This window comes from Pelmatolapia mariae, linkage group LG4, assembly GCF_036321145.2.
Source record: "Pelmatolapia mariae isolate MD_Pm_ZW linkage group LG4, Pm_UMD_F_2, whole genome shotgun sequence".
Classification (NCBI taxonomy): domain Eukaryota; kingdom Metazoa; phylum Chordata; class Actinopteri; order Cichliformes; family Cichlidae; genus Pelmatolapia; species Pelmatolapia mariae.
In genome coordinates this window covers 8,737,712-8,757,213 of record NC_086230.1, presented here as the reverse complement: position 1 = coordinate 8,757,213, position 19,502 = coordinate 8,737,712, and the positions used below count along the sequence as shown (strand labels likewise).

The 19,502-nt window shown below is 42.6% G+C and overlaps 2 protein-coding genes across 2 annotated transcripts; both read right to left on the bottom strand.

Moving 5' to 3' along the window:
• Positions 1-42: 42 nt before the first annotated feature.
• On the bottom strand, positions 43-6,086 carry ddx39ab (DEAD (Asp-Glu-Ala-Asp) box polypeptide 39Ab). The gene is made up of 10 exons (XM_063471305.1): positions 5,967-6,086; positions 4,888-5,104; positions 4,421-4,548; positions 2,392-2,668; positions 2,149-2,267; positions 1,885-2,016; positions 1,619-1,728; positions 1,300-1,444; positions 1,009-1,156; positions 43-671 (listed from the first exon to the last, which is right to left on the bottom strand). The coding sequence occupies exons 2-10, from the start codon at positions 5,093-5,095 to the stop codon at positions 655-657; spliced, it is 1,284 nt and encodes a 427-aa protein (XP_063327375.1). The 5' UTR covers positions 5,096-5,104; positions 5,967-6,086; the 3' UTR covers positions 43-654.
• A 956-nt stretch (positions 6,087-7,042) lies between these two features.
• si:ch211-106h11.1 (volume-regulated anion channel subunit LRRC8D) lies at positions 7,043-11,377 on the bottom strand. The gene is made up of 6 exons (XM_063470478.1): positions 11,301-11,377; positions 10,609-10,968; positions 9,490-10,071; positions 9,130-9,380; positions 8,417-8,794; positions 7,043-8,322 (listed from the first exon to the last, which is right to left on the bottom strand). Exons 2-6 carry the CDS (start codon positions 10,951-10,953, stop codon positions 7,200-7,202), a joined length of 2,679 nt encoding a protein of 892 aa, XP_063326548.1. The 5' UTR covers positions 10,954-10,968; positions 11,301-11,377; the 3' UTR covers positions 7,043-7,199.
• Positions 11,378-19,502: the final 8,125 nt, after the last annotated feature.

The window sequence follows — 19,502 nt, the reverse complement described above, 5'->3', positions numbered from 1 at the left end:
CCAATATTGAATTGTTGCTAAATCATCTAAGCAGATTTCCACTTGTTTAACACTTAATTTTTAATATTTAAAACAAAATACCAAGAAAAAAAAAAAAAAACAGTTAAAACAGTGACACGTTTTGCCTCGTCAAAATCTGCAAATTCATCACTACCAGTCCACGTGGTGACTTCATTTATTGGAGGATATTCAGTTAAAAATTCATAGAAAGAGCTGCCATATGAGCCAAATTTGTATCTTTACAACTTTTTGATTACCATCCAAACAGCCACTTTTTTGTACTGGGAAGGAAAACAAAACATCTCCTATACAAATCTTGCTTGGACATAAAGAAAAAGCACAGACTCCTATCACATGTTCCTCTGAAGGTTTCCCTGAAGCTCTGTCTCTGCTGAGACTGAAACCAATGAAAACTGAGCAGAGACAGCATCCTCATAAGTGACCACAACAGTAAAATGACATTTTATAAAAAGTTTTAATTCCATTAAGCAAAACAAAGACAAATTAAAACCAAACCCCCCTAAAAACTGACAATAAAAATAAATGTTTGGTGAACAGAGGAAATGCAGAGCTTTCAAATCAACGGTGAAGTACGTCTACTTCCAAATACAAGACGAGATCCACGAAGAGCAGACTGCCGTTTGGCCGGGGGACTCATCTGGACTGCTCGACTACAGAGGGAGAGAGAAGGAGAGACGAGTTGAGCATGCAAAACATCAGAACGATGAGCAACAGCTGAGCATACCGACGTTTCAGCAACAGGTTAAATATGTGAAGGATTTGAGGAGCGCTTCAGTTAACGTGACAGCACCAACTGTTGCGTCTTGTTGCCGAGTAAAGGTTTACTACAATTTTCTGTGGGGAAAGCTTCAGCATTAACGCAATGATTTAATAATAAAGTGCTGCAAAACTCTTTAATCCACAGATCACAGTGGTTCTAATGTTATTAAAGACACCGGTATGCTTTTAAGGAGGCATTCAGGAATAAGAAAAACCAAAAACACTTACTGTAAGATGAGATGTCAATCTCATCTGGCAGCTCGGCCACATTGACTTCAAAGCGGTCCTGCACATCGTTTAGAGTCTTGGCATCAGTCTCGTCTGACACAAAGGTTATAGCCAGGCCTTTGGTCCCAAACCTACCAGCACGGGCAACCTGAGGGGCGCAGAGAAGGTAAGAGTAAGTCCACACTGCAACATGGACTACCACTAGCATTCACACGGTGCTCGATGAGCAAATAAGACAGCCAACTTTCCAGCATATGAAAAAGGAGAGGGGCTCAGAAATGCATTTCTCACCCTGTGCAAATAGGTGTCAGAATCTTCTGGCATGTCGTAGTTGAAGACGATATTCACTCGCTCAATGTCCATCCCTCGGCCAAAAAGGTTTGTGGCCACCAGGATCCGCCGCTGGAAGTCTTTGAATTGCTGATAGCGAGACAGCCTGAGAGAGGGCAAGAAGGGTAAGATGGACAGAACCATCAAGAGGATTATTAACAAGCACTCTTTGAAGACAGTAATGCGTTGAGTTGAAGGATGAGGCCTCCTGCTCTCGCAAATACACAACACATTTGAAGCTCAGCAGAGCATGTTTACAAGTTGAGAGTTTATAAGTCACCTTTCCTCCTGAACCATTCCCCTGTGGATGGCAATGGCGGGGAAATTTTGCTCCACCAGTAGCTGGGACAGAGCGACGCAGCGCTGAACTGACTTGACGAAGATCACCACCTAGAGGCAACGCACGGGCATTAACCCGCAGGTCACCAACAGGAAGCACCGAGTTAGACCTCTGATGCAATTTCTATTACAACTTTCAATGAGTATTTGGGACCTTTTGAATACAAACATTTGCTTGCAACAATATAAAGATACACGTTCCCTCACCTGATTGAACTCCAACACATCAAGCAGGTCAAATAGCTTGCGGTTTTTCTCGCTGTCCTTCAGCTTGCAGTAGTACTGTTGCAGGCCGTGGAGTGTAAGTTTGGTCTCGTCATCCACAAACACCTCCATGGGCTGTACATGAGATAGCAGGTAAGTAAAACTTCAGTGCAGCAGTTTTCAGTACAGACCGAAAGTGGTGGAGATGAGTTGTCTCACAAAAAAACAGACATTCAGAGGTGAAGCAGCCCTCCGCTGCTTACTTACATCTTGCATGAACTTGCGGCACACTGGACGGATTTCCTTACTCAGTGTTGCACTGAACATCATGACCTGCTTCTCATGCGGTGTGATCCGGAAGATGTCCTGAACATCACGCCTCATGTCTGCCATGTGAAGAAAGAAAAAGATAAAGAGTGAAAAAGTGACTAAGGTAAGATTCTGACTGAATACTGCAGTTTTGCTGCTGACTTGGTGAAAACTGGGAAGACAAAAACAAAGGAAAGTCACCTAGCTGCTCCAGCATTTTGTCACACTCATCCAGGACAAAATGCTTGACGTTCTTCAGACTGAGCGTCTTGTTCCGGATCAGGGCGAGGATACGGCCGGGAGTTCCGACAACGATGTGAGGGCAGTTCTTCTTCAGGACGTCCTCGTCTTTCTTGATAGGCAGGCCACCAAAGAATACTGCTGCTTTTATGGTGGGCATGTACTTGGAGAAACGCTCGTACTCTTTGCTGATCTGGAAGGCCAGCTCTCGTGTGTGACACATGACTAATACAGACACCTGGAGACACAAGGAAATGCAGATTAAATCCAAAAATCTATCAAAAAGTCAAAGGTAGACAGAATAATTTGTTTAAAATTAACAGTTTTACATTACAAACGACAAGATGCATTTAATGTTAATGTTACATTTTTAGTATTTTATAATCATCTAAGCATCTGTCCTTGAAAGAAAATTACATCCCACTGTAGCTATAACACCTTAGACTTGAAGGTCTACAACTCTGTAAGCCAGAACTGAGCCATCTATCCACTCTTTGGTGTATAATTTCTACATAACAACAAGCACAACATGAAAATGCCACTTACAATCAAATAGACTGATGCTATAATACACAACGAATGTCATCCATCCTCTCAAATCCCCAAATTCCACCAGGATCGGCTGTGCTGCATTTCAGCACTGACATGAACACTAAAGTCAATCGACCCTTATGCCCGATTTATGCTTTAGCAGGAAATCTACATATTAAACGGAAACCCCTCTTAACCGCACGTGTAACTTAGACAACCCAACATGTAGTAACATTTCTCTTGTCAAGTTATGTGGAAGGTTTTGGTGCAGCGTTAAGAGAGGTTTCTGATTACGCCGTAGATTTCCCGCTAAAACATATTGTTGTCCTCAAAACTGCATATCCCAACAAGGAAACCTGCTGGTTATAAGTCACCTATGAAATCTGTTATTTGTATATTAATAAGGAATGTCATGATCCCAGAAATTCATTAGTTGGTACCAATACCAGTAGAATCACACAGCTGGATAGTGAAACAAAATGACTGGCTGATGCCAGGTACTTAAACTGTTACTAAAACGTTTTAGAATTCTGATCATTCATTTAAATGTTGACATTTTACTGACAAGACCCAGACTGAAATGTTAGGATGGCTGCCGAGTAGCCCATTAGTCTTACTAGCAAGTGACTGTGTTACAGTTACATTAAGTGAGCACAAACATTTCAAAGTAATTTTACAATGGGGAGTCTCAAACAAAATAAGCAGTAATCTGTGATTCTGGATAAGATTTGTAGGACAAAACTTTGGATGTCACTGTTAACTTATTCTTCCTCAACTTGAACTTTATGAATAGCTCTGGATACCTGTCTTTCAGGTGCCTTGCTAAATTGGAAGTCCAAATATCGTTTGCATATCGCCTCTTGCTAATCACTTATCTCAGATTTTGCAGTCACCTGAATGCAAAGTAGCTGCACAGCCGACTCTGCCTTTCTTACAAAAGAGATGGAGCAGAGGTTTGTGGCAGTTGCACGAGTTTCCATCTTCCACCTGTTCTTTAAGCTGCAGCTTTCAATTTTCCTGGTGCTTATAAGGACAATAGAATACTTTTAACCACATCCTGCCTCCTTCAGTTTTGGAAGAATTCCTGCCTCCCTGCATAAGCTGACCGTGGTAGCAAAGACGAGCACTACTGCATCTCAAAAATCCTGGTATCAAAATGGTACCATGGGTATTGATTCTGTTGGCATTCCCTAGCTCTGACTAAGACTGATTTTGAGCAATCTTGTTTGTGCTCTCTCACAGGTGGCTCTGACTTCAGCTAAAACAGGACAACAAAAACATTTGGACCTCTATCAGCCTTTATTGGCTTGTTCATTAATTACCAGACTAATAACATTCATAGCCAGTAAATGAAGAGCCCAACATTGAAGGCACTTCTTTGTTTCTTTTGTTGAACGCAACCCATGTAAACACTTAATTTACTACACAGTCAAAGCATGTTAAACACACACACACTAACCTGTCCGTCAACGGGTTCGATCTGTTGCAGGGTGGCCAACACAAACACAGCCGTCTTGCCCATACCAGATTTGGCTTGGCACAGGATGTCCATGCCCAGGATAGCTTGTGGGATGCATTCATGCTGCACTGTGTTTTTAAACAACACAACACAAATATTAATGTTAAGTGCAGTCTTATTATTACCTGCAAATCAATTACTTTGAACTGCTATAACGAGCACAAGAGGAGTGGCAGTCCTGCTGGGAGTGGTGCATTTTTTTAGACGCACAAAGCAAGTCGAGCTATTCAAAAATTCTTAATGTAGGCAAGCAAGATAAGGTAAGCGCTGTTGAAGAATATGCAGACTTACAGCTTTTGACAGGTTCTACCAGTGTAGTGCAAGGGTATGCCATAAACAAACTCAATTGCCAGTTCCCCACTAGTCCCATTTAACAAAAGGTACCAGAACAGTTGAATGCGTCTCACCTTCAGATGGATGCTCAAAACCACAGTCAATGATGGCGCGGAGAAGCTCCGGCTTCAGAAGAAAATCCCTGAAACCAGAGCTGTGGATGGAAACATAGGAACCTTTCACCTCCTTCTTGCCTGCTGGGGTTGCACTCTCGGGGGCTCCTTGAGGCTCCTCATCCTCTTCATAATCAAGAAGCTCGTTGTCAACGTCATTCTCAGCCATTGTATTTGTCTGGAACAAAGAAAATACAGCTCAGTATTAATGATCACTGTCTTTCATCTGTGTCTAAGAGAGGGCTCCCTTTGCTTAGATTATATGAAGCGAGGCTCTTATTCGAGCCCACTTGTTGCACATATTTTAATAGATTTAAAAGTCTTTTTTTATTCCATCATTACAAGGCGGGTTTGACTTTGTGCAACTATGAAAATCGTAGTTGGTTATAAACGTGACTCCAAACATTAGCTCTATTGTGTATAACTCGAACTGAATTTTAAAGAGTAAGCCTGTGGTTAAGAAATGCTAAGCAATTAAGAAAACACGCAACAGAGCAGGCCTAAATATGAATACGCTGTAGTGTTTTGTAAACAGAAACTATTCTGTACGACCACGTACACTCAATATAACAAACAAGGTCAAAACCGTAACCGACGATGTCAAATTGACCAAACCGGTTAGCTTCTAAGCGCATACAACACTAGAAAGCCATTGTGTTGCATAACCATTGCTAACGTGGCAAGCTAATCTTCTACACGACAACAACTAATCCGCTACGACCAACTAAATATTCCCAACAGCATAAGCAGGCGATCTTTTCGTAATTGTAACGGGAGTGTTATATGGATGACAAAAAGGCGGCATATTTCGTGTAAATAAGGAAATCTAAGTGGCGATTGCTTTGCTAGGCTATCATATGCTAGGCTACAAAACGCTAAGTAACACCGCCCCCTGAAACAAACAACGAAAGGTTATTTTTAGCGATAGCAAACACTACTTCAGCCCAAATTAAATAAATATAATTCACAAGCTTATTTAGGTGAAACGAGACGCGGAAAGCCGCTCAAGCGGGACAATGAAGTAGTTCAAGGATTCCTACCGTTTCGGTGTTAGCTTCGACTGCCCCGATAGATCACAACCGCATGGAGAGGCCTCAGTTGGTTTATACCACCAACCGGAAGTTCCGCCTCGGCTAAAGCGGGTCGATATCATTGGCCCGTTTGGGCGACCTCTGTGAAAAGCAGCCTGTGATTGGACAGAAAGTGTGCCGCAGTCCGCCGCAGTTGAAAAAAGCGGGACGCAGTTGTAGCTGCTCTCCGTAGGGGAGCTCGGGAGGGACACGGGAAATAAATCAATACAGTCACGTTTTGCTGCAATATAAGTATAAAATTAACCGGGATGTGTTTGCGTATGATAATGCAGTCCTGTGACCTTAAATATAAAACAGCTTCCCGGAATTGATTCAGACTGGCTCAATTTTGTTAGTTTGTTTTTGTTTTACAGAAATCGTTAAAATTATATGAAATGTAGACGTTTAAGTCGCGCGAGGCGTGTGATGTTAACAGTGTGAAGAAATTCGGACTCCATCAATAAAAGTATATGTAACTGTGATTTCTATGTTTCCTTGCACAAGTCTAAATCAAGCTTTAATTCTGGAAACATTAAACACTGAGAATTAAAAGTCTTTAGTGCCTTCTAGTGGTCAATGAACGCATTAGTGTTGTACAGCATTAATGTCGTTGAAGCATTATTAACGTTTACAACCTTTTATTAAAATCATAATTACGAATAACAAACGGGGCGCCAAGGGCTGATAATAACTGTATTAATAACGAGAAGTATCAGTATTTCCAACTATCCAACATGGATACACTGGCATCAGGTCTCAGCTTTCATAATACTTTGATGAATACTTTTATACAGGAAGCAATCAGGAAGTATCGGCAGATCTGCAGAAATCTTTACAGAATAATAAATTTTATTGCTCTGTCATCTATAAAATCTCACATTCTTTAACAGGAAAACTACAAATACAGAATGACAAGTAGTGTTCTTTAAATATATTAATGGAGATGTCCACACTCATTTGAATTCTAATTAACTCACAATTTATGCGCTCATCACAGATGTTCTTATTCAAAAATATTCCAGAAATATTTTTCAATGCATTACAAAGCAGTCCATCTGTTAGTTCTGCATGTTCTAAAAACAAAATGGACAATAAGGGCAGATTGGTGAAGAATTTGCCTGATGCAGTAGTTGAAGAAAAACCTTCTAAAAACTCCATCAGTGCTTTTATTTTATTATGTCACCAGTCTGATAGCTGTTGTCCTTATATCTGTGATTCCAGAGCAGAAGAGAAGCTCCACTGTGTAGGAGAGAAGTAGGGAAAACTGTCAGACTCGGGCTGGGAATGCTCCTCTGTGTGCGCACCACCTGGGGTGTAAGAGCGGCTCAGGAAGTCTCTGACATGCGGTGGCAAAGAAAGAAAGAGCCAGTTTTCCACCAGGAGACCACCTCCATGCAGCCCTGAGCAGCAGCCCAGTTCAGCAGGCAGTTCTTCCAGATTGTTGCTGCGCAAGTCCAGCCTGCACAGTTGACTTAGAGCTGCAATCTCTCTGGGTAAGAAGCTAAGAGAGTTGTGAGACATATTCAGGGTGCGCAACTCCAAACAGCAATTGAAAAGCTCAGTGGGTAGCCTCTCCAACCTGTTCCCACTGAGGTCCAACTCTGTGAGCAGCTGCAGTGCCTTCACCTCAGCAGGCAGCTCCTCCAGCAGGTTACCGGCAAGCAGGAGCCTCCGAAGGCGTCGAAGAGTGAAGAGCGCTGGAGGAATGCTCTGGAGCTGGTTGTTTGACAGATCCAAGAGCTCGAGGCCTCTAAGCACACCGACGCTGGCCGGCAGTACCAAAACACGGTTGTAAGCAAGTCTAAGACAAGAGAGACGACGAAGGTGAGCCAGACTAAGCAGCTCCTCCAGAGTCCTCAGGTTATTGTGCTGCAGGTCAAGCACCCGGAGGTTGGTCAGTGCTAACAGAGCAGAGGGTAAACGCTCCAGCTGGCAATCCTGCAGATGCAGCTCTGTCAGGTAAACCATCCGCTTCAGGCCCGTCAGCACAAGCAGCCTTGTGCCCTCATTCTGGATCTCCAGTCTCACCAAGCTGCCTGCCACCTCGCAGAGCTCCCCGGGGATCCGCTGCAACATGCCTCGAATCACCAGCACACGTAGGTGACGCAACTGGCGTAGGCTCCCCAGTGCCCAGCTACGGCCCACCCCACTTTCACTGCCTAAGCGACCAGAGAGGTGAAGCTCATGAAGGCCTCGCAAGGAGAGGACCCAGCTGGGGATCTCTGATGCCTGAGTGAAGGTAAGCTGAAGGACTTCTAGACGTTCCTGGAGAAAGGCAAGCGCGCTGGGATCCACAGTTGCTGTGCAGTGGTAGAGGTGCAGCTCCCTGTAGTTGGAATGCCACATAAAAGTCCAAGTTAGAGTCTAAAAAGAAGTGAATAATGCTTTAAAAGACTACGCCCCTGCACTGTACAACTCGCCTGAGTGAGGTCATGCTGGTCATGTGTGCAGTAAACTTGGCGTCTGCGATGAGCTCCAGTTTGAGGACCTGAAGCTGACTGAGGGTGAAGAGGGCTGGAGGAAGGCGAGGCAGGGCCACCAGTTGCAGCCTGGAGCGGCCGTCTGCATCCACGCTGATCATGGCGTGCAGCTTCTCCTCCCCCCAGCGCCTCTCTAAGCTTTCCTCCAGCAGCCTGCTCTCACTGACAGGCGACAAAAACACAAAGAGACGCTGGACCAGCAGAGGGTCGTACTGGTCTAACATGTGTATAAGAAAGGCCAGGTCGTTCTTCAGATCAGGAAAATCTCTCAGGGAGCTCAGCTCCTTCAGTGAATGGAAGGAATATTGCTGCAGAGAGCTGAATTGAATCAAACACACCGAGGCAGAAGAAGAAGAAAGAAAGAAAAAACAGAGAGAAACATCAAACAGGATATTTTGTAGCCAAAAACACAGCACTACATTTTTTACCCCTGTAACTAGTTTTCTGATATGCTCATCATCAGGGGCATAATTTATTTATTTATGCTTTTTACATTTAGACTAGCTTCTCTCCTCAAAGCCTGTTAAAGCCTAAAGTAGCACTCATACATACTCGAACTTTCTTTGGGCAACACTATCCACTTTAAAAATATATATTCCTTTCTGCTATAAAAACACTGAAAAGTGCACCTTTAACATTTTTTTTATTCTAACCTGCTTAAAATCCAGGTGAGAGTGTAAAAATTAAGCAGACCATACAGGCCCAGTAAGGTCAGGTAGGCCGCCAGCAGTTTGCGGAGAAGTGAGGAGAGCACGTGGATACACTCGAAGGTGGTGTAGCCCACCAGGGCCCGCTCCTCGGGGTGACAGGTGTGGTTGAAGGACAGGGAGCCGAGAAGAGGGACTGTGTAACTCATAATCAGTGTTACAATCAGGAGTTTGAAAACTGTCTGAGCCAAGTAGACCTGAAGGGGGAAAAATGGGCATCAAGACTAAACGATAACATGGAATTAAAAAAAATTAAGGTAGCAAAGAAGTTGATCTGTAAATCTAGCAGACTAGAGGATCTCTTACCTTACAAATGACAGCTGAGCTTTCACAGTGGGACCTAAACTTCCTGACCCTTTCAAACAGCGCCCTCGCCTGTTCCCCATCACTTTTATCCAGACTGATTACCTGGCTGTGGCTGTCAGCCATTACTGATGGGCTGGAAGAAGGAAGTTGCTCCCGGGAGTCAAGAGATACACAAGACATGGTGGATTTACAGGACAGTGTGGAGGGACAAGGGGATGGAGGGGTGGCAAATGCGCTGTCTATCCTCTTTAAAAGTGGGCTGTCTGTGCCTGAGTCTATGCTCGAGTGTCTTGTGTGGGTCACTGTGGGGGAAGTGGAAGTTCGGTGGTGTGGTTGGTGTGCTCGTCTTCCCTCCTCCACCATCTCCTGGATGCTCTCTTGGCGGGCGGCATGAGACAGGGCCTGAGATGTCCAGGGTGACTCACAGCACTTTGCCAAGATGGATAGGAACTGCTCTATGCGGGAAGAGGTGTGGGGAAAGTGGAGCCAGAAGGAGCCACTGGCTACCAGGACGAGGGACTGAAGCAAGGCCATGTAAGGGAAGAAGCGGGAGGACAAAGGCAAAGCTTCATGGTAGCACACCTATAGAAACAGGCAAACAGCAATTGATTGTTTGACCACATGGGGGCAGCAGACATACACTGTGAAACATTAATAACAAAGGGTTACCTGTTAACAAAGGAAGAGGATTAGTATAAAAACTGAAATGGGTGCTAAAGTTATTCTTTTTAATTGAATTGATTTGAATGGGTAAAAGCTTAAAATACAGGATACACTGTAAGCCCAGTTCTGTGAGTATGTCTACAGCCCACCTATGGGTTTGCTTATAGGCTTACTTCTATAGGTTGGCTATAGGGGTAAACCATGGTTCTATCTCCAAGGGTTAGTAAGGCTTAAATAAGCAACACCATGAGAGCTGTGAGTGAGCACTGAAACAGTCAAAGTGTGAATCAGAAGAAACTGGGAGATTAAAGTTCCACTGTAGAGCTGAGATAAGCGGTTTAATAACCTGTGGGTATGAGCAGGTCCTTTTACATAAAGGTTCAGAATGTTAAATATAGCTCACTCTATGCTTTCACAGAGTGAATGACAAAAACAACAAAGCCAGCACTACTTTACCTGGCTAATATAAATGTACTGCTGGTACACCAAATGCGTGCGCCGACCTCGGGGTGCAGAGTGAAGATTTGGGCCGATTTTGTGTGCGTGGTGTATTTGAGGCTGTGACGATGAAGACAGTCCCACATTGGCACTTTTTGAGTGACTGTGATCACTAGTGTTTGTAGTTGAATCCAAAGGAATGCACACTACTCGGTCCCTGGACAGCTGCTCCGTACAAGCCAGGACAGATGTCATCAACATCAGGACCACCAGGTAGTCCATAAAGACCTCCCACCAGGGCTTCAGCAGTTTAGACCTGTTCTGATGCTGATTCAGAGGCGCTAGCTCTGACAGGGAGAACATGGTGTCCTCTGGGTCCTGCAAGATTTGCTTTAAAAATGAGAAAACTAGGAGAGAACTACAGCACTGACCAAATGTGGAAAGTTGTATTATAGGATCACGTCACAAGCTGAACTGCAGAACTGAACTACAGTGAATTTTGTGAATATTTAACAGTCAATTTGATATAATATATAGAAAATCCTTTGAAATTGCAGATAGATGTATTCCAGAAAACTTTGAAATGCTGTTGCTAACTAAGAGTAAACTAATTATATATATATAAAAAAATTTCACTTAAGTGCTACTTGGCAAAAATGCAAATTGGATCATAACAGTCCTTGTTGTTTTATTCACAGCTCTTCACCTACCTGTGCAAATAACTTCTTCTCTTGCTGTTCTCTCTCTACTTGTGATCAACCCACAGCCGCATTACAGAAACTCCAAGCCGGCGCTGTCTGGTTTAGCAGTGAAAAACTTCTGAAACTTACAAAACAAACTCCTCCTGAGCTGACTGGAGCAAGGCTTTTCAAAAGTTGCCATGGCAGCAGAGGATGTGTGGCTGAGAAATTTAATTCAATGCTAGAAGCCTGCTCAAGACCCACCGGGGGTTTGCTTGCTCCCTTTAACTCCTTCAGAACTGAAGTACAAAGACAAAAATGTGACACACACAAAAAATAGTGGAAAAATGTTTCCACTGGACGAAGTGAAAATACTTCATATGCATAATGACGGGAATACTTTACCAGCTTTATACACTGTTGGAAAGTTCAATTGACAACACTTCACAATACAGCCTGGCGAAATCTGCCTCCATAAGTCACCAACAGTAGTTCCCAGTAAGCACAGTAGAACACGGTGATAACCAAGGAAAGCGGACAAAGTACTTATAGCTCCACTTTCTTCATTCTTATTACGTTTTATTAGTATGAAGTATGAGGTGTACTGCACAGTATCCTAGGCTCCACTTTCTACATTCTAATTTTGCAGTACTAGTAGGTACGCAGGCTGTATGATTAACTACCCTAAGCCCTACTTTTTACATTGTAACTACACATTATTTTAGGTGTCAGCTTTAATATATGTCAGTTATTGTGTTTGCAGCTTCATACCTAAAATCCTTATATGGATTAAAGCAAATAATGTCTAGTGCCGTCAGATAAAAGAGGTATAAGGTTGCGGCATAAAAACATAAACTACAGTAAAACAGTTAAGTGAAAGCATTGTCCAGCAGAGGTCGCTGAAGTTGCGGTACCGCTCTGACTGCACTCAACTGTAGTCGCACACATTATCTGTGAATGTTCCTCTTCTGCCGCTCTCACCACTTAATTACAAAACCTTCTGTAGTGAGACCTTAAAGGTCGAAGAACTTTGATGACCAAAGTTTTCAAACTGACTTGTGAGTATTTTTGTGTGTGCGTGCAAGAGAGGGTCATAATGTAAATTCCTGGTGTGTCATTTCCTTGATATTTAGGCCACTAAACAATCTGGAGCAAACACTCAAACTGAAAATGAACCACAAGATGAGCTACTCCACACAGCTGGTGTATGTGTGTAAGTGTGAAAACTGTGTGTGTGCGCGCGCGTGTGTGTCTGCATATGTGCATGCTTTTGAGTGTGGGGCCTGGTTTTACAGAGCAGAAACGAAAAGTGGTGTGTAAGATGCAGCAGTGGTGGCAAACATTATGTGTGAGCGAGGAATGCATTCACTCATGCCACAGAGAAAAATCTCAAGATAAATTCTGCAACTGTGACTGACGAGGACAGTTCTTTAGATAACATCCTCAGCTTCTCTACGTAAACATTCAAACCCACAATACCGCCCCAGATTGCTGAGTGTTTATTAAATCTAAAAGCTTTACATAGCTTTAAGAATTGCAGTGCAGTTTTACACCGAATGCATTAGATTTTCTTCTAAAGCTCTCTTTCTCTCTTTGCTTGTATGCATATGTGGGTGTGGGTGTTTGTGTATGCTTATGCTGACAATGGCTACATGAAGTGCTGTATGAGTACCCCAACTGTTTACTCATAACAATCAAAAAAGCTGAATTTGGACGTCTGTACACTTCTCGCCTTCGACCGTTGCCATCTTGGTTACAGAGATGAATGGCAAAGACCGCTAACCGAAGAAGCTTCTGGGATGAAACAGAGTTAAAACATCTTCAAGAAACTTAAAGAAGTCCAGTCGCTTTTCTTTCTAAGCTCCTTAGACCTCTAATCTTTCCTCTTTCTACAGGTTTAGACCAGTAGAAGAATAAATTATCATTGGTGTTAGTACTATGGTCACCACTAAGCTTGCTAGTTAACAGTGACAGATTGTTCTACCTTTTAGCTTTGCTCTTTTTGCTTTCATAGCACACAGTTTTCAAATGAATATATGGAATCCTATGAAAAATTAAGTACTGCTGTATTCCCCACCATTCGATAGGTTGTAGAACCACATTTAGCAAGTTTAACTTAAATAATGAATCTCGCTGAGATTTGGCCAGTCTCTAACATTGTACTCTCCTTTACTGTGTTATGCACAGCTCTCTTGCACAGCAATTCATTTAGGCTGAAGTCTACAAACCGAGCTCAAATCATCAAGGCTCTACCACTGTGCTTTAAGAGTTGGTAGGATGTGTTTGTGCTGGTATGCTGTTTGCTTGTGGTGGTGTGTATTACGGCCAAACATCTCTACTTTGGTTTGGTTTGTCCAAATCCAAGAAATTTAAAAATTCTTATGGTTTGTTCAAATGTAACGGGCAACCTAAGCCGTGCTGCCATGTTCTTTTAGATAGAAGATGCTTTCTCCTGGCAGTTGTTTCAAAACAAGCATTACTTGTTCAGTCTTTTCTAATTGTGCTGTCATGGACTTTAACATTTAGCATGCTAATTGAGGCCTGTAGAGGCCAAGATGTAGTTTTGATTTATTTCAATTTTTCTGAGCATTGGCACCATCTAACCTTAGGGTGAGTTTGCTGGGAAGATTGTGGAATTGTGTTTACATAGACATGAATGTTTCAAACCAGCAAAGTCCACAAATACCTGCTGCTACTTACAGCTGATTTAGACTTCTGCTGTGAATCTTTGTATAGCCTACAATGTAATCTACGCAGGTGGTTGATGTCTCTGGTATTTAAGCTTTATGTGCTAATTACTATGTGATTGTTTTATATGCCGTGCCAACAGAAAGAAATAAAATGCTGTGACTTCTTCCTTCCTGGCCAATCACAGCAGTTGTGGGCAGCTTTGCAGTTTGGTTGGCATACGTCAGATTACGCTGTAGTGTTTCAGAGGGGTTTCGCTTTTCATCATACACACAGCTGTGTGAAAATGTTTCCATGTCACTGTATGTATGACAGATGCAACACATCAAATTATGGCGTTGCAATAGAACTTTTAATTTAGCAAACAACAAAGCTCATTATTTTCTCCAAAATCTCCTTTGCTTGCTAACATGTTAAAGCTGAAATATCTTATTTCCTGGCTATTTAGAGTCAGTTCAATAAGCACTAAATGTACTATTGACCTTACATTTCTGCAGCATGTAAAGCTGTATATTTAGGGGTATATGCTAAAAGTATTTGACAGATGAAAGCTTCACTTTAGCTTTAGCTGAGGTACCCACCCCCAAGAGTCTGTCCATGCTTATTTAAATGGGAGGGCTATCAGTGTGTGCTAACTTATAGGAAGAAATTAATGCACTTCCTGAAACATCAAACTACACATTTAGGGTAAATGCTTGTGTATGTGTAGTGGCCAGCTTCAGCACAGCTAAATATGATAAACAAAATAATATTTAAATAGAAGTCATTACACAGAGAACTAATCAACTCAAGTCTTTGTTAAACTTCTGTATTTTTCTCTTGTTTTCAAAAGAGAGGACTTTATGGTTTCCATGATCTCACTGCAAAAGAAACTGAGGTTTTTCTATTTCTTTCGGGGAACGTGGCTACAAAATTAGAAAGCAGGGCTGTGGTGCGATGAACATTACAAGGGGCTGCTATCCTATAAACACCCTCGGTTTCAAAGTTGTGCTCTAAACCCTGCGGCTTCACACCTTTTCAACTGCAATATACACACACACTGTGACGCACTCACACACCCTTGCCCATAGGCAGGGATGTTTTGGGTGGGGTTGAGTTAGGTGACAGGATTCACACGACCATGTCATGAAAAAACATCACAAGTTTGCAACAAACCTCACACATCAAATGGCTAACATCTTTAATCACAAGCAAACAGCTCAGACACCCTTCACAGTGATGGCTGTTGAGTTTATGGTAAACATTCTGTAACTCGGACGGAATTATTAGAAATAGTAGCTGACTTATGATCAGAAGCAAGGCCCTGTCTGTAAATGTTAAAGACTTTTTAAAAAGACACAAAGAAAGTACACCTGCTGTTCAATCTGAACTTTATGTATCAGGATGTAATAAAAATAATTTAGGTCTTTAGCAGGTCTTAAAATCACATAAATACAACTTTTGATGAACCACAAAGCATGACATATTATACCGTGTCTTTGTTTATTTATCTAACAAACACTAAGAAAAAATGTAGGCGCACATGTGTGAATAAATAAGCACACCCTTAATTCTTTAATAGGAATTAGGAGGGCAAGAAACAGGCAGGTGCTACAAATCACTTCGCTCGATTAGCTGATCATCGCCAAGTGTGAGCACTTCTATAAAAGCTGACGCTTTGGTTGTTTGCTGGTCTGGAGCTTTCAGGTGTTTGTTAACACAATAGGGAGAAGGAAAGACATCAGCAGTAACCCTAAATAAGCAACTGTTGCTGTCCATCAATCTAGGAAAGGTGGTATATGAGGTGTAAACAATTTGAAGTCCATCATTCTACGTTCAGGACAGATGCCAGATCCCAGCAAAATCACCCCAACCCTGGTGTTTTGAGCCAGGCTGCCCACCATGATCGGTCAAAACAGCAATGCTAATGATGTATATGCAAAAAAAGAGAGAAATACAGTATTTAATCACATTATTTTCTCTTTAAAAGATGCATTGCAAAGAATAATTGAACTCACTTTACTACTTTTTGTTCGTGGTACCATTGATGGTGTAGCTGAAGGGGAATTCTAGTTTCTTTTTCTCGCAGAAGGAAGGTAGGGGAGGGTTCGTTGGGCAATCCAGTGTCAGTAATGAAAACAATGCTAGTTCCTGTATACTGTACCAGCAACTTGGTTTTGGCGTTCGGTGTATGCTCTGCCTGCTAGCATCTTGCACCCTGCTGTAATGTGCTGGACTGTCTCCGGAGCATCTTTGCACAGGGTGTGGCTGAGGTCTGGTGTGGTAGACCCCATCCTTGCTGGAGCTTCTGCTTTGAGCTTGTTCCTGTGCTGCCAGGATTAGTGCCTCTGTGCGGTTTTTCAGTCCAGCTTTGTAGGATTTCTTAATGATCACCACTTCCTCTATCTGCCGATGTGCATGTCGTGCAGGGGCCTGTCATTTCATGACAATTCCTCCTCTAGCTCCTCTTCTTTCTCAAATTTCTGCTGCCTGAGGTATTCACCAAGGGCATGATCAGTTTTGGCCATTTTCCTGATGTACTCATGGATGTTTGCTGTTTCATCCTGGATAGTGGTTCTGACACTCACTAGCCCTTCAGCAGTGGCTTCTGTCTCCTCCTTTGGTCAGCGTATTATCCCAGCAGGGTATCTGATGACTGGCAGGGCGTAGGTGGTGATTGCCCAGGTCTTGTTCTTCCCATTCAGCTGACTCCTCAGGATTTGCTTATGTGGTGTTGCAGCTTTCCTAGGTACGTGTTGTTGTCCTCAGTGTCTGCAGTGCTGCCTTCTGTTAGTACAGACTCCTCAGTTCTGACTACCTTCCCTCTCTTTGTTACCATCTGACTACACTTTCCCACCTTGAATGACATTCCAATGTTATTGCTATAGATCCTAGTGGTATGGATCAGGGAATCGATGTCTCATTCATTCCTGGCATACGGCTTGTTGCCATCCATGTAGAGGAGGTGACTGATGTTTGCTCCATTCTGTAGCAGGTATCCATTCAGAGGGTCCAGGCCTGTGCAGAACATCAGCAGGGACAGCATCTCCTTGGTAATGCAGCACTCGATGGTCACTTGTGCTTTTGGCTTGAAGTTGGCCTCTAGTGTTGTCTGCCACATCCCCATCAAATTCCTGATGAAGGCTTTTAGGGTACTGTGGACAGTTCCAGGCATTCCAGGATCCATCCAGTTTAATGGACCATGAGGAGTGGCCATTAAAGCTGCCCCATAGCCTGTATAATTATATCGACAAAGAAAAAAAGCTAGTTTGAACTACGTCTAAGCCAGATTACCAGTATGTCATCTTACCAATCCAGCCCTGCATGTAAGGCTAAAAAAAAAGATGCTACATCTCAGAGTCTACAGGCCTCAGTCAGCATTTTAAATGTTAAAGTTCATGACACCACGATTAGAAAAAGACTGAGCAAGAATGAGAGAAAGCCTCTTCTCTCTAAAAAGAACACAGCAGTACAGCTTAGCTGTGCAAAGCTGCATCTGAACAAACCACAAGACTTCTTTGGACAGATGAAACCAAAGTGGAGATGGTGCCCACATGAACCTGGGCACATTGCCGTAAGTGAGAAAACCATGAACTCCTCCATGTACCAAAGTATTCTCGAGTCAAATGCTTGGCTCGGTAAAGCTTGGCTAAAACTGGGTCATGTAACAAGAATAAGCAGAGGAGCAAATTTACCACAAATGGCTGAAAAAGAAAAGCATCAATGTGTTGCAATGGCCAATTCAAAGTCAGGGACATTAAGATAGCTGTGCATAAACAAATACCCGCAAACCTGTAAAGAACAGCAGGCCAAAACTCCTCCACAATGATTCATGGGACTTATAAAGATATAAGATATAAAATGTATTACTGCTAAAGATGGTTCTACAAGCTGCTGAATCATGGTTTGCAGTGCTTCTACATTTGGTTTTTTGTTAAAGAAATAGAGACGGTGTAATACATACTGTATACTGAGATTGTACATAGATAACTTTAAGACTTGGAAAAACCCAGATAATTTTTTTTAATTATGTCCGGATATGTAAAACATTACAAGTGAAAGAGGGTGTAGTTTTTTGTTGGTTTTTTTTTTGGTATGCCTGTAATCACAGGTCTATTTCCTTTTAGAGCTTGTGGTTATATATTTAGAGTCTCTCTGGGGATGTAGGCAGCAGCTGTCTTGGGTACCTTGTCATTGATGAGTTCTCACACCCCCTTACCTTTCTGTAACCCTGCTCTGTCATAGTCACGCAAATCTCAGTTGGATGAATGTGTAGGAGTGGGGATGCCCATTTGCTTGCTAAATTTGAGAAAATTTCTGTCTCCAATATTGTCATAGTTACCATAATTTGTTTGTCCTCCTTACACAGAGTAGTGACAGCTATAGTTAGTTTAGTGGCGCTGAGCTGAGTGGTAAGACTACAAACTCTTCTGGTTCAGTAATTTGTTAAATGAAAAAATGCGAAAATTTGGTTTTAAATTGAATCTGTGGCGTTTTCAATCTGACAGCAATTGATTGAAAAGAGTAGGAGGATGTGATAAGCGGTAACACAGAAAGAAAATACCTCAGCAAAATACCTCCTTCCTGTTCAGTGGGTGGCACAGGCCTGGTTGGAAGTATTGTGGCTTTGCTTTTGTACATGGCCCTGTAATATAGTCTAATATTGAGAGTTACAGCAACCAGTTCCCATAGCTATAGATACAGTGTTACACAACATAAGTGCATCATATCATAACGCACATCTGCTGTTTTTCCTGCCACTGCTGCGGCCCTTTTATGTTACTGTATATAGTCTCATTTACTTTGACGAAGCGCTTACTTGACACACACTCAGGACATTACCAACATCGGCATCAAATTCTCACAAAGCTGTTAAGCTTTTACGATTTCCTCCCCTCAGCTAAAAAAGAAACTCCTGAACTGTCCATAACCTTCGCTTTTTTGCCAACCAGAGTGAGAGAAAGTTGAAAAGTTGCGAGGAAATGAGTGTAAAACGGGTGGGTGGGGGTAAACTGTAGACACAAGAGAAGCTGTTGGCCGTGAGAAAGTGGCATAGCGCTTCATTTGTCAAGTCCCCTGACTGAAACCACTGCAAGCCACCAGCCACAGCAGCTACACAGATACACAGCAGCGAGACTGTAGCCTGACCTCGAGGCTGCCTGATAACGTGAACCTTCTCTTCCTTTGATCGTCGATAACGATTCATTTGAAGTAATGATGTCATTAAATGTGCTAGATACACCCACTCTGTTCTTGCCAGTTATAAAAAAGTGCAAAGACTGTTTCGTAATTAACTTGCTGCATATGCAGAATATCCAGAAACATCACTTAGATGTGCTGTCTGGCTCAGTGGCCCTGAACATCACATTTTATGGAAAGTGATCCATCTTAAGCTGTAGCTTTTAAGCTCGACTAACCTGATGTAGGTGTGTTTGCTCACGCAGCTGACTTTTCTCACATGGTCTGGTGCAACTTTGAAGGATATAATGGATTTACTATTGGTGTACTGTCAACCTGATGTATAATAATTAATGACGGAGCTCAACTGCATGATAGATTAAGATG